General features: G+C 40.8%; 1 protein-coding gene across 1 annotated transcript in view; it reads right to left on the bottom strand.

The window, feature by feature from the left end:
* Positions 1 to 10,162: 10,162 nt before the first annotated feature.
* Positions 10,163 to 15,662, bottom strand: part of LOC122654982 (ankyrin repeat-containing protein At2g01680-like) — a 31,084-nt gene continuing 25,584 nt past the window's right edge. The window contains exons 4-5 of the mRNA XM_043849236.1: positions 14,338 to 14,711; positions 10,163 to 10,228 (exon numbers count right to left, since the gene is read on the bottom strand). Coding sequence (XP_043705171.1) covers positions 10,163 to 10,228; positions 14,338 to 14,711 — 440 coding nt within the window. The remainder of the gene's footprint in view (positions 10,229 to 14,337; positions 14,712 to 15,662) is intronic.

The raw sequence follows: 15,662 nt of genomic DNA, 5'->3' as shown, positions 1-15,662 counted from the left end.
AATCATTCATCTCAGACTCAACTTATTTCTGAATTTTCCTCTGAGCTCTGATCCATTTAACCTTCAACCAGGTATCCTACAAATAAAATAAAATCAACACTAGTCAAAAGCTACACATCAGTCAAGATGGATATATTTCAATTAAAAAGAGTTGCTCTGTATAGTTGGCATTTATATACAGATTTGCAATCCATCCACTCAGTCCCCACCAGAAAGCTACCTCAAAGCACCTGGTTTGAGTGATAGTCATGGATCCATGGTGTGGGTAATCTGCAAATTGGGTGGATTGTGCACCCTATTTGGCTAGTGTGGAAGCATTAAAACATTGCTCAAATCTAGCAAAAAATAAATTTAAACCAAGATGATAAGTTTTAGGTACTTACCATAAGCATTCTCTAAAGTTTCATTTCAAAATTCTTATTATTCTTGTGGGATGCTATAGGTGACACTAAATACACTAATGAAATTATGAATCTCGATTGTCCTAGCAGAGATTCAGAGAAGCAGAGGACAGAGGAGTGGCTGTGAAGCCTGTGAGTGAGTCGCAGACTCTCAGCCCCACAGTGAGACTGTGAGAGAAGAAGACAGAAAAAAAAAAGAAAAAAGAGAGTCAAGTGACTGAAAGTGTGAAGTGAGTGAGAGTCTCATACGCAACAGTGAGACTGAGAGAAGAAGAAGAAGAATAAAAAAAAAAAACATATATACCATGAGGAGGAACCAATGGATTTTGCAATCTACGCTTGTTTCCTGGAGCCTGAAGAAATGAAAATATGTCAGATGAGAGGCTGGGAAACGGATTTTATATATACAGCCATTGAGCGAGAGAGTCCATGGGAGGTGTCCATTCGATTTTATTTTATTTTATTTTATTTTTTGTAGTAGAAGGTGGTGTATTAAAGATTGTAATATCCCATAATTCATTAGATTCTCCAATAGGAGTTTATATAGAGATTACAAGGAATGAGAGGGCTCACTAGTTTTACAAGGAAAGTATACAAGAGATATTGGGTTACCATTACATGTGATATTGGAGATATTGGGTTGCCATATTTGAAGATTCTTGCATATCAATCCATATCATGTGTAGAGATCCATATCTTGCACACCAAGTCATATCACATGTGTGAAAAATGAGGAGAGAGAGGGCACGGTTGGCACTATACACTCTATACACCCCCTCAAGGTGGAGATTTAGGGACTCGAATCTTCAGCTTGTCCCTTAAAAACTGAAATCGAGCAGTGCCAAGTGCCTTTGTGAGAGTTTCAGCCAATTGGTCTTTGGTCGAGATAAATTGCACCTGCAGTTGTTTCTTGGCCACACAATCATGGACGAAGTGAAAATCGATCTCAACATGTTTGGTTCTGGCATGGAACACCGGGTTGGCCGATAAATAAGTGGCCCCAATATTATCACACCATAAAATGGGAGGACCAGAGAGAGGAAACCCGAGTTCACCAAGAAGTGATTCAAGCCAGATCAACTTTGCCGAAGCATCAGCTAGGGCCTTGTACTCGGCCTCTGTGGAAGAGTGTGCCACTGTCTTTTGCTTATGGGAGGTCCAAGAGACCAGATTTGGACCAAGAAAGATAACAAATCCTCCTGTGGATCTACGGTCTAGGCCATCCCCTACCCAGTCCGCATCAAAGAAGGCTTGCAATGATCGGCTAGGAGATTGTTCGATTAGCAAACCATGAGATTGAGTGTGCTTTAAATAGCGTAAAATACGCTTTACCAGTTGCCAGTGGGCAAAAGTAGGTGCATGCATAAATTGGTAGGCACGATTAACTGCAAAGGCTACATCGGGTCTTGTGAGTATCACATACTGCAAGGCACCTACAACAGAACAGTACTCAGTAGGATTAGGGTGAGGAGCACCCCCTTCATCCGATGGCGGCTTAGCGCTGGCCATGGGTGTGGTCACTGGCTTAGAGTCAGCCATGCCAATGCGACGTAGGAGATCCAGAATATAACGAGACTGTGAGAGATGCAAGCCCTTGGAATGTGGAGTGGCCTGAATACTAATGAAAAAATGAAGATCACCAAGATCCTTTATGGAGAACTCATCAGATAGACGCTCCAGTAGAGAGATGATCAATGAATAATCACTACTTGTGACTAAAATGTCTTCAACATATATCAGAATGTAAGTGACATGATTACCATCCCGGCGAATAAAAAGTGACGTATCTGTCCTGGATCCATGAAACCCAAGTAGAAGTAGAAAATCAAAGAGACGTCGAAACCACGCCCTGGGTGCCTATTTGAGGCCATAGAGAGATCTATGTAAATGACAGACATAGTCCGGATGATTGGCATCAATGAACCCATGCGGTTGGGACATAAAGACCTCCTCTTCCAACCGCCCATGAAGGAATGCATTACTTAAGTCCAACTGACGCACAGACCACCCATGAGAGATTGCAATAGAGAGAACACAGCGAATGGTTGTTGGCTTAATGACAGGGCTAAATGTCTCGCCATAATCAATGCCCTGCTGTTGATGGAAGCCCTTGGCCACAAGGCGAGCCTTGTAGCATTCCAAAGAGCCATCCACCTTCCGTTTTATCCAATAGACCCATTTGCACCCAATGAGATTCATGTTGGGCTTGCGTGGCACCAAAGACCAAGTCCCATTCCGGATCAAAGCATTATATTCATCAGCCATGGTAGAGCGCCACTCCACAACTTTGGATGCCTGTGAAAAACAACTTAGTTCAACAATATTAGCAGTAACATGCAAAGCATGAGGCCTGGAGGGCACCAAGGCGGGTGCAGTAGTGGTGGAGTAGAGAACACTAAGTAGGCGTGTTCTCCTGGGCTGAGATGGTGTGTCCAAGGGTGAAGGGGAGGCCATGGACGATGGTGTTGCTGCGGATGAAGAAGAAGGTGGCATAGGTAAAGGAGATGGGGAAGGGCTGACTACACTAGGGAGAGGTGCAGTGGGTGTTGGTAAGGGTGAGGGCACACCCGTTGTAGAGGGGCTGCTCAAAGGGGAGAGCCGAATAGGGGCAGTGCCCCATGGGGAAGACGGTGGAGGAGGGGAGCTAGGGAAAGGTCCCAATATAAATTGAGAAAAAGGAAAGGAATTTTCATCAAAGCGAACATGACACGCAATATACATCCTGTTAGAGGGGACGTGAAGACAACGGTAACCCATATGAGAAGGGCTATAGCCGAGAAAGACACACAGCAAGGAATGATAATCCATCTTATGCCTGTTATAGGGTCTTAAATATGGGAAACATAAGCAACCAAAAACTTTAAGAAAATTATAATCCGGTAACTTATGATAAATAAGTTGAAAGGGAGACACCCCATTGGAAACAGCGGAAGGCATTCTATTCATGAGATACACTGCGGTTTCAAAAGCAAAATTCCAAAAATGTTGAGGAACCGACCCATAAGCAAGAAGGGAAAATCCTTTTTCAACAATGTGTCTGTGACGACGCTCGACAGACCCTTGCTGCTCATGGGTATGCAGTGCCGAAACCCTATGTTGAATTCCAAGTTTAGTAAAAAAAGAGTGGGTAGGGTCCGAAATCCCCCCCCTCCAATCAGTTTGTATAGCTTTAATTTTCCTATCAAAATGGCGTTCAACTAAGGCCTGAAATTGTTGAAAAATGCCAAAAACTTCAGATTTTCGCACAAGAGAATAAAACCATATAAATTTGGTCCCATCATCCACAAAAATAATATAAAACCTATGGCCAGATAAAGGAGGAGTGGGAGAGGGACCCCACACATCACTATAAATTAAATCTAAAGGAAATAAACTACGGCTGTCCGTAACAGGTAAAGAAAGTCTACTAGCTTTGCCTAACTGACAAGCCGTACAAACATTACTAAGATGTGAAAAATACGGTAATTTATTTAATCTAAGCATTCGATGGAGTAAGCACTCATGCGGGTGCCCTAATCGACAATGCCAAATGTCAACAGAAGAACGAACAGCAGAATGAACAGATGGAGGACCAGGAGAAAGGAGTTCATAGAGACCCCCTTTACTCGGTTCTGACTATAGAGTGGCCTTGGTTACTTGATCCTTCACAAGAAAATAAGAAGGGTGAAACTCAAAATAAACATTATTATCTTGGCAAAACTTTTGAACAGAGAGAAGGCGCTTAGAAATAGATGGAACGTGAAGAACATTAGTCAAATGAAAAATACGATCAGAAAGAGAGGGAAGAGAGGAATAACCGAGATGAGAGATGGGTAAGCCCTTACCATTAGCAACATGTAACTGATCTCGTCCTATGTAATCATCAAACTGTGAGAGGGATTGAGTAGCAGGAGGCACATGGTGTGAAGCCCCCCGTATCCGGGTACCAAGGTAAGGCCGTGGATGGGTGCGGTGTGGGTAAAATGGGTGGGTTTGGTTGATGATAAGAGGGAGAGGAATAGGTGGGATAAACATGGTGGACAGTGGGTGAAGGGTTATTCGGTTAGTAAGGAAGGGAAGGATTATTATCAGGTTGTTGTCGAAAATAACATCTATCAATAGAATGGTTTGTTTTGCGACAGATGGCACACCAGAAACGCCCAGAAGAGGTCCCACCATTTGAACCTCCACGACCACGACCCACCCCAACGTCCACCACGACCCCCACGTTGCAATGTAGGAGTGGTAGAATCTGAATCAGAGCCCAAACGTTGGGCTGTGTTGGTTGTAGGAGCAGTTGCCGGAGGAGAATCAGCGACAGTGAGCTTGTTTAATGTTGAACCTTGAAGGAACTCATGACTGAGTAACATGGCATGAAGATGATTGTAAAGAACTGGGTCTGTCCAGGTCAGCAGGGAAGAGACCATGGCACCAAACTCAGGCTTTAAACCTCGGTAGATATGGAGGTTGAAAGCACTTGGACGAACAATGTGACCTGCTGCAGTGAACTCTTCGGCAATGGTCATGGCATGTTTGAGAAATTTTGCTACAGGTTCATCAGTCTTTTGATTCAGTTCTTGTAAGGCCATGGTTAAGGACATGATCCGGCTTTCGGATGGAGAAGAAAAAGCAGCGGATAAGGTGTCCCAAATGGCACGGCTAGTGCGCTTACCAAGAACAAGAGGAAACACTTCCTCAGATAGGGAAGCAAGCAACAGGCTGCGAATCATAGAATCCTAACGACGCCAGTGAGCGCTCTCGCTTGGATCATTAGGGCAAGGAGAGGAGCCATCAAGGAACGACTCAACCTGATTTTGCCAAAATAAATAGTTCTTGATGTGAGTTTAATGGATATGTAGTGGTGGGCATTGGGAAAGGGTGAAAGAGAAGTGGCATTAGAGATTGCTTGAGAAGAGACCAAAGGGGCCACGATTGAGAAGGAGGAATCGTCCTCCATGGAGAGAAAATACTAGGAAAAGAAAAAACTCGTTTGAGTTATGCTCTTGATACCATATTAAAGATTGTAATGTCCCATAATTCATTAGATTCTCCAATAGGAGTTTATATAGAGATTACAAGGAATGAGAGGGCTCACTGGTTTTACAAGGAAAGTGTACAAGAGATATTGGGTTACCATTACATGTGATATTGGAGATATTGGGGTACCATTGCATGGAATATTGGGTTGCCATATTTGAAGATTCTTGCATATCAATCCATATCATGTGTAGAGATCCATATCTTGCACACCAAGTCATATCACATGTGTGAAAAATGAAGAGAGAGAGGGCACGGTTGGCACTATACACTCAATATGGTGGAGGTGGTGGAGGCCATAAATTGGAGTTGCAACGGTTAGGATAGCGTGAGTCGATATATGGAGCGTCATGGGAGAGTGACAGTTGGAAAGTTGTGATTATAAATAAATTAATTAAGTAATTAAATGTGAGAGAGAGAAAGGTTGGTTTGCAGAGATGGGAGAGTGACGATTGAAAAGTTGTGATTATAAATAAAGTAATTATTTATATTAACTAGGAAGGTGAAGAGTGGATTTGTTGTGTGAGACTAAGAACTTGTTGTTTCTTTCAGGGCCCGTTTGGTAACGCTTCTGTTCTAGAATAGATGTTTTTTATCTTTTTAATATTTTTCTGTTTGTGTAGAAACATGTTTCTGGACTCCAAAATGGTGTTTGGTAAACTTGTTCCAAAAATATTTTTAAAATAGAAAAACAACATAAATCCGTTTGGTAAAACCTGTTCTGAAACACCTTTTACCATATTAATGAATTATTACAGAAATGCCATTACTAACTAAACATACTTAAAATTTAGATGAAAACATCCACAATGATCATATATGACTATCCAAAAAGGATCTAGGTGGATTCGAACCACCATTCCCTTAGAACATGCTTGAGACATGCTCATGTTCCAAGTGCTCTACCAATTTGAGCTAAAGACCCAACAATTAGAGTTTGAAGTTTATAAGTAACTCAATTCTTGTTATTCATTGCATTCAATTTACTTCTACAACTACATCTTATGTAGAGTTTGAAGTTTACAAGTAACCCAATTCTTATTATTCATTCTTAATCATTGCATTCAATTTACTTCTACAACTACAATCCCCACCCCTTGCTGCCCCTACACACACTCACAAACTCACACTCACCCACTCACATTCACCCAACCCTTGCTGCCCCTACATACCCTCACACACTCACAAACTGAATCAGGTTTCAAAAGCACTCACACGCTAGTTCATGAAAAATATAGAAATCAACTTAAGTTGTCTTGGAGTAAAAGCCAGAATCCAACCTATGCAACTAAATTCAGAAACAAAAAAAATGTAGACCAGAAATCTACCTCCATATGTTGTATTGGAGTAAGTGTTTTTGGTCCAATAATACTTGCTTTGAGGTAAGAGGTTATATTATTCCACAAGGGACTGTTACCCATCAACCAATTTCTTATCCGGACAATACCCATAATAAAAGCGACAACAAAAGAAAAATTTGTCATTTTGTCACTTCAAGCCTACTTTTCTTGAATACACAAACCCATCACAAAATTAGTATAGATACCTAATTGGGGAATCAAACATTTCACATACTCTACAAATTAGAGAGCTACGCCATTTTTTCAAGCTCACTTCCTTCCTCCCTTTCTCTTTCCATTTCCAACCTCTACCGCAAAAGCCCATTCCACTCATCGGAGCTCCAGCCAATAGCACAGAAATGGGTAGTGACAAGAACTCATCTTTAGGTTATGGGAAGAACAAACTGAAAGGAGGAGTAACAGATATGGCATTCACAGGGGTGGGAAACCTTATCAAGCTTCTCCCAACTGGAACTGTCTTCCTCTCCTTCCATGGTGATTGCTAGCAACTACAGTGGCTGTACCCATTAGATGGTGTTTTCTAATGCCAAAGTATAATATCCATTGGAAAAAGGTTCCTATCATGTTATGTCATGAGTTGACAAGTGATTTGTTTTGGTTATAACTATAGATCGACACAATATATTTATGAAAAGGAAGAAAGATTGGGGAACAATGGAATGGAAAGAGGGGGCACCTGTGAAGGAACAAAAGGCCCATCCATGGTGTGGGAGGAACCAACAGAAACAACCCTCAAGAGGGTAGACATAAAAACTAGGTAAGTGTCTAGCTAGAAAACCTTCCCCCATTAGCTAAAATAACCTCAGATTTCATGGATATATCTAAATAAGTATTTTTCAATCACTAATTTAATTGATATTAAATCATCTACCTAGCTAGATTCTGAGTTCCTTTTGAGTGACAATACATCTAACGTGGTGCCCATGTATGACAATTGCAAGTCTCACTTGCTTATGTCTTATCTTTAATGTGTATAGTAACAGTCTATAGTGGAAGCAACAGCATGTCAGACTCACACAAAAATCTATTTAGAGATAAAATTTAATTAATGATGAACTTGGTCAATAGACAACATATAAACTGTTGCTAGATTCACCATACAACTCCTAAGACAAGCAGATATTGAAAGGAATATTTCTGTGATTTATTACCAATCTATAGAGAATATTCAACTGGAACTTTGCTCTAGCAAAAATACACTTTTTTCAATGATCAATTGTGATTATTCATTATTCATTTATTCCACGTGTTAGATTCCAAAATTAGGTTGGTGAGACCAAAGCAGCATAACAATGTGAACTTAGCAAGATGCATACATTCAATGGAAGCTGAACCAGCACAGAACTTGGAATTGACTGATCAAACCAAAACATGCACATAACAAAAGATGCAGAGATCTAATTCTGTTTGCATTTTATGCCTCTGCACTTCCCTTGAAAGGGTTTGAAAAAAGCAAGCCTACAAAAGAGAACTAGATCTGAAGAAAAAAACATATGCATAGAGGGGTTTTACCTGTGGAGAACCAGATCGGAAGACAAAAAAAATCAAAAAACTTTCATCATACCAAATCTATCTACAAAAGAGAACCAGATCGGAAGAAAAAAAAAATGCATAGAAGGGTTTTACTTGTAGAGAACCAGATAGGAAGACAAAAAAATGAAAAAAGGGATTTTTTTAGACGAATTTGAGGAAGCATAGAGGGGTTTTACCTGTGGAGCTTAGATCGGTGTGTGAGAGGTTGGATTTTCTGAGTCCACCTTCGATCGTTGGGGAAAATCAAATCTTGGATGTTTAGGGTTTCTACAAAAATGAGAGCACAGATCAGTTTTCGTTGGAGAAGACGATGTGCAAGGAAGAAGCAGAAGAAGAAGAGAACAAGATGCTCAGAGGAAGAAGGAGAAGAAGATGCGCAGATTCGTTTGGACCACTCACGGATTTTCGGCTTCAGGATAGGGAAGATGTGTAGAGGAAGAAGGAGAAGAAGTTGCATGTCGCAGATGCTAATATCGTTGGAGAAGATGATGTCAATGGGGGTTCTCGTTGGGGGAAAATTATCTCCTCCAGTTTGCTGACCGGCCTAGTTCCCAGTTCCTCTAATAGGGGGATGGTGGACCCTTAGTTAGTAAATACGCGTATAATACGCGTATTCAAAATTTTAAACATATAATACTCCAGTCTCCGTATTTTTATAAAAAAATATATTTTTTAATTGATTGAGTATTATACTCGTATAATACGCATATTATATGTTTTTTTAAAAAAAAAAAATACCCAAAAAGATTAGAATTTAGGGAAACGATTTCACTTTCCCTTTCGTCCCTTTCGATTTGCGTTGAACATCCAACAGTAGCAGGCAACACTGTTGCCGCAACAGTAGCCGCCCTCCATCTCCAATCATCCTCCCCATCTCCGTTCAACAAAGCGGCACTTAAGTCTTGTACTCTCCTCTTGTTTCTCTGGTCTTTGAACTTTGATGGTGGTAGTGAAGCAAATGAATCTGGTGTGATATTGGCGAGAACAGCTCAATCTCTATTCTATTTTATTCTTGTTTTTCTGTCTCTTGTAGCTAATGTGTACAGTGGAGATCTATATCTGGAACTTTCCCTCTTGTCTTGTGTTGGTTAATTAGTGGGAACTCATCTTCCTTCACAAGAACACATCTGGTTAAAAATATATGATTATCTCATTGTAGATAGAAAGAAATGTAATGTTGGAAGAATGATTTAATGATAAGGTAATCAACTTGCTCATCTCATTTTCAGACAATCTACATTCATTTCTTATAGATTATTGATATTTTGGTATGTTAAATGATAATCTTAGAGATGTTATATAGCATATTATAGTATTGTGTTTATTTTAGTTCATAAAATCATGATATTATTTTGTTTATTAGATGATGAATGCATGTTATATAATGAATATATGTCCGTTTTTTTAAAAGTATTATTGCCGTCTATGCCGTATTATACCCGTATTAAATGCGTACCGTATTATTACCGTATGCGTTTTATGAAGCCGGATTTTTGAAAAGTATTATTACCGTCTAGTCCGTTTAATTGCCGTATGTATCCATTCCTGTTCAATTGCCGTTCCCGAACTTACTAACTAAGGGTGGACCCCATCTGGGTAGAGTGTTTGGGCATGGGTAGAGAGGTCATTTCAGCCCCCCTTTGTTAGAGGAACTGGGGAACTGGGCTGGGCAGCCAACTGGAGGTGATAAAGATCCTCTCGTTGGAGCAAGCAAGAGCGACTCTGGAGCTGGTCGCAAGAAATTATCGGGCACACATTCAATTTTTCACCCTTTTGTTTCACTTGAAGCGTTTCAAAACTGAAGAAACAAGGTAAACCTTGTTTCGTAATTTTATATTTTTCTTGTTTTTTTTACCCGGTCTGTTTCACTGGCACATAAAAACAAACTGGTTCATCCAAACGGTAGATTCCATTTTTCTGTGCCAATAGCACAAAAAAACACCAGAAACATGAAACAGAAGTGTTACCAAACAGGCCCTTATTGATTGAAGTCACTTGCAACCACGCCATGCTCGTGTGGCACAAAGAAACATAGAACTCACATTCCAGCCCATGCATGAATTGCCAGAACATGATTTGTCGGAATCTTACCTATTGAGTAATTTCATAATTGAGTGGTATGTGGAATCGTTATCGTATACGGTTCCCTAACCGGTGCGGTTCCCTAGTGCCTCTCACAAGAGGGGGTGGGACCCACCCGGGGCACCTGATAGAACACTTTGCTCGGATGGGGTCCACCCTCCTCTTGTGAGAGGCACTAGGGAACCGCACTGGTCAAGGAACTGTATACGATAAAAATTCATGGTATGTGAGTCTACAAAACGCATGAATTGCCAGATCATGATTTGTCGGAATCTTACCTATTCGGTATTGGTTACGATTCCGATGAATGCACCTGCGGCATGGAGGGGGGCTGGGAGTGTATTTGTAAATATACTAATCAACGTCGGTGGGCATTTTATGAGTAAGTACAGCTCAGTGGTTGGACATGCAAAACGTTCTGTAATTATTGATGCCTTATGAAGGAGGAGATGATACGTACGATTGACGTCGGGTAATGGATCCATAGTGAGGATCTGGGAACGAATGGGCACATAAGAGTCAGATGGACCCATAAAAAAATGGTACACCTCTTGTTGATTAGCCGAGTTGAAATTAAAAGGAATTGAAATTAAAAGGGGCACCACATGAGCAGGTGGGAACGACGATGTATGGAGGAGGTGGGAACGACGATGTATGAGGCAAGTTCGTCCCATAGGATCTTTAGACGTGAAGTAAGCAGAGAGGGAATGAGTCCCTTGTTGAAAGGTAGCAATGGAACGCTTCAGATGGAAGACGCGAGGTGCATTGCTCCTGGAAAAACGCTCCTCAAGGTCCTGCCAGACTAAGGAAGCCGTCTCAGCGTAGATAACGCTATCGGCGGCAATGGTGCAATGAAGGACATTCAAAATCCAAGAGAGTACCATGAACTTGCAACGATCCCAGACTTGGATGCATGGCAGAAGGTGGAGAGGTTGGATGGAGAAGAGTGCCGTCGACAAACATCATCTTATTTTTGGCGAATAAGGCCATGTGCATAGCGTGACGCCAAGTCAAGTACTTGTCACCATTGAGGGGTGCAGAAACAAGGACGGTGCTAGCGTTGTCAGAGTGGTGGAGGTGATAAAGGGAAGACGGATCAAGGGAGGGAGAGGTGGTGGATGTTTCAACAGGAAGGTCGCCGGTGAGCTCGACAGTGAGAGAAGAGACGTCTGGCATGATGAGATGAAGGAGACGAGCAGAACTCAAAGTGGGACTCTTAGAGATGAAAAGAGGCCAAGATCGATCCTAAAAAATTCACGTTAATTGAGATATACAATAGATGGCTTTGATATAGCATTACAAAGTAAAAGAGGGAAGAATAAAACTAACTAATAGTCTTAAAAGGAAACTATCTCTAATCACATATGATAATGCGCAATTGAAAAAGGGGTGTGTGGGTTTAGTCCCACATCGGGTGTGTGTGTGTGTGGTGTGTGTTGTGTATATCCGCCATTCCACGGTCCCAAAAGTTGGTTAACCTTTGGGATTGGTGTGTGGTTTGTGTAATTACACTTTGTTTCATCAAAAAACAAAAAAAACAAAAAAAAAATAAATAAATTGGAATTCTATTATTGTATGTGATAAGGATAGGAACAAAGATATGGGTATATGAGTCCATTTGGGAGTGATCTCTCCTAATAGATCACGTTAATACTTTCACGTATTTTGTCCTCACAGTTTGGAAGTGAAGTTTTGAAATATTATTGATCCCTACATGTTATTTGGAGAAGATGCTGGCTGAAACGTCTAATATTCCCAAATGTGTGACCAACCATGCACCTAAGACTGTAAAAGAAGTACACCAATCCCACGTGTTTGTGCACGAGTCTGTAAACTTTGCACTGAAAACCACTGCTCCCCTTTTGTCAAACCGTAATGAGGTCATATATCTAAAATAGATCCAAGCATGCCCAAACAATATAACAGATTTTACCCGCTCGTCCCATCTCTCAATTATGGGCCTAATGCTCAAATTTAATGGGCCCACGAATTAACAACCATTTATTCATGGACCAGACCAAAACAATGTAATAATGATGGGTCCGGTGCCAGATTGAAAATCAATATGGTACGTTCCATACAATCCAGGAATGTTATTATCATCTAATCAGATTAAAATGATACTCAAAGAAAATAATTTTAAATGAAATGAGCCTTGAAGTCAGATTGAGAGCCAACGAATATGGTTATTTCAATTCAGATTATGGGCCTAAACAGGGCCTCGAAAACAGATGGGAAAACATCTATGATTGGATTTTTTTAAAAAAAGAAAGAAAAGAAATGCCCCTTGGTATGGATTACCTGATGGACTAAATGATGGGCCTACTGCTCAGATTTAATGGGCCCATTAATTCAGAACCATTTATTCATGGATCAGACCAAAACATTGTAATAATGATGAGTTCGGTTCCGGATTGAAAATCAATAGGAGCAGTAATTCTTAACATGTAGCAAGCATTGAGCAACTCTCAAGAAAAAGTGGATTACATATTCTTTTCTTGTTTTTTTTTAGATCCGTTTGGAAAGGGATCCTTAGTAAGTGTTTTTTCAACTTGTATTTGTTAGTTAATCTTTGAGTTGCATCTTTCGTGTTTGTTGCGAGTGTAAGGCTCTTAAATCGGACCAATAAGGCTCAAGATGGAATTAGGGCAGGGGGTTAAAGTCAAGTTCTTCAGGGGTAGGGAGAGTCACCCACCATGAAGTTTTGGGCCCAGGAATTAATTCACCATTGGAGCTCAGGCAAGCCCCTCGTCTTCCGTCTTCATGCAGACTGAGCTTATGTATCATCCAAACCCTTGGTTATGCATAGCTACAACGCTACCTGTCTTTATAAATAGTAAGCAAAGGAAGCATGTTTTCTTCACTGTGCTATGATTTCCAATTAACGTCTTATAAAGATAGCGGCAAAGGAGGCGTTGGAAGGGGCAAAGGAGATGGTGGAGGCAGCGGTGGAAGCGACAAAAGTGGCATTAATCAAAGCGGTGCAAGCTGCCGAGGAGGCGGCATTCATGAGACAATGTAGCCCAAAAACCCTACAAGAAATACCCCTGACTAAACCTAGAGTGGGTAACCTATATTATGGGCCCAATAAAGGAAGTGTACATTAATGTAGCCCAAAAACCCAACAACAAAAACAAGAAATTCAGAATTCTAAACAAAATACGCATCACGTGAAGGAGGGGAGAGTGAAAATGGCATTTCAGGATCTAAAATTCGTTGTAATTGAGGACTTTCAGACGAAGAAACCTTGTCAAGAGAAAGAGAACTTGTAGGACTGAAACTTGTTTCCACTTTCCGGGCACAAAGTTGCAGACACGGCCGGTAAGGAAAAAATACTGGTCTGAGGTGTAGGTAATGCGGGTCTCACTCCACTCTCGAGTCTCTCTCGTCCGTGAGACCGTGATAGTCTCCGTTGTGTACCACGTCTGTTACAAATGATTTGAAAAATTTCCGAGAAATATTTTGACATTCGGATTAAAAAATCAGGTTTTCTGACTCGACTCACCCTCCTCAAACCTTGGCGAGGTAACGAGCCAATCCTAGTTACCAACGAGTCATGATGTTTTTAGTATGCTTGGGCTTAATAGTTAAGACAATTTATAGAGTTACCCGATGGGATTGGAATCGGTCAAAATTTTTAGGGTAAATTTCACGGATAGCCTCTATAAATATATCAAATATCACAGATACCCCAAACATTGTCAAAATATCAACCTTCCCCCCTGACGATAAGCAGCATCCAAAATTGAAATATCCATTAATTTGTCTCTTTCATTCTCTCCTCGATTTTCCCTAAATTTCCAAGATCCATGCCTCTGTAATACCAGAAACACCTGGATTACCGCCCCCAAGTGTCACCCATGGCATTCTTCTTCAAGGTAAGGGTTTCGAGATTTTTCACAGAGAACAATACTTCTTGTCTTTTTTTTTTAACTCGTACGTACCTTTGTCTGTTTCTTAGCTGCAGCGAGATGCAAAGGAGTGTTGTCATCATCATCTTTAGAATTGAGTAGCTGCTCTTGGTCACTTGTAGCTGATTCCAACAATAATAGTTTCAGTGATTCCAAACGGTTGTATTTCACACACAAGTGTAGAATGGTTTCTCCACTATCAGCTCTGACATGAATGACCTCAGGTCGTGCCTGAATCAACTCTTTCATGACATCTATCCGGCCTTTGATCGCTGCAAGATGAAGAGGGGTTCTCCCATCACTGTCAGTAATACAACAAACGTTTGAGTTGATCTTCAACAGCTCTTTCACCATTTCAAGATTCCCATCTGCGGAAGCCAAGTGAAGAGGTGAGTAACTTTCCGAGTCTAAATCAGTTGCAAGTTTTGGTTTGCGTCTCTCGCAAAGTCAACATGACCTAGCATTGCTGCTATGTGGAGTGGAGTCTCATTGAAGGAAGTGATCATAACTCTATCAAGAATGAGCTCGTCTTCCTCAATGAGTTCACTCAGAGATGAGAGACTTCCACTCACCGAAGCTTCATAAAGTCTTTTAATCATTTTCTCTCGCTCTCTTCCTCCCTCTTCTCTCTTCACGGATGCTTTCTCCCTGTGTAAGTTTGTATAACCCCCTCTTAATTAAGGCCCAAAGGGCGATGGGGTTGTTCTCATTATTATTAAATTTCCCAACAGTTAAGCCTGCTGTTTGGTTGCAAATGAAAATAATCACAACCCATTTTTCATTAAACGTGGTAGAGGAATGTATGTCACTTTGTATTGTACCTGGGTACTGCTCATTTGCAATGCCTCTTAACGCCTTCCAAACAGCACCTAGATAGTCAAGTTGTCGATCTAGGAGAACCACTTATTTCTCATTCCCTAGATGTGTGGCTCAAATTAAGCCTAGTTAGTAAAGTGAATTGAAGTCAAGTACGTAACAATAACTACGTACATATAACTCCAGAATAGTTCTAGAGATGTCGATCTCAAATCCTCATCAACAGAAGGCCAGCATGCAGTAGCAAATCTTATCCATGATTTGTTGAAGGTTGTGGCACGCAATGACACTTTTCAACATAAATTCAAATCTCTTAAGGATATCTAATTTCAACGGACATAGATACTCCACCCATGCATGTGGTGTTTGGTTAGAATTAAAGAAGACGAAGGATTTTCTAATAAAATGATGTAATTTGTCTCATTTTTGTTGTCCTCCTTTTGTTAAATTTGAATCTTATTTTTGAACTAATTGCTCCAAGCTTAATTCCCAAGAAGGAGGGGAGACTAGAAAACCGTAGTCGGCTTCTAATTAGGGAAAAA

The sequence above is a fragment of the Telopea speciosissima genome, chromosome 3 (assembly GCF_018873765.1).
Source record: "Telopea speciosissima isolate NSW1024214 ecotype Mountain lineage chromosome 3, Tspe_v1, whole genome shotgun sequence".
NCBI lineage: Eukaryota > Viridiplantae > Streptophyta > Magnoliopsida > Proteales > Proteaceae > Telopea > Telopea speciosissima.
This window is presented reverse-complemented; position numbering and strand designations above follow the sequence as displayed.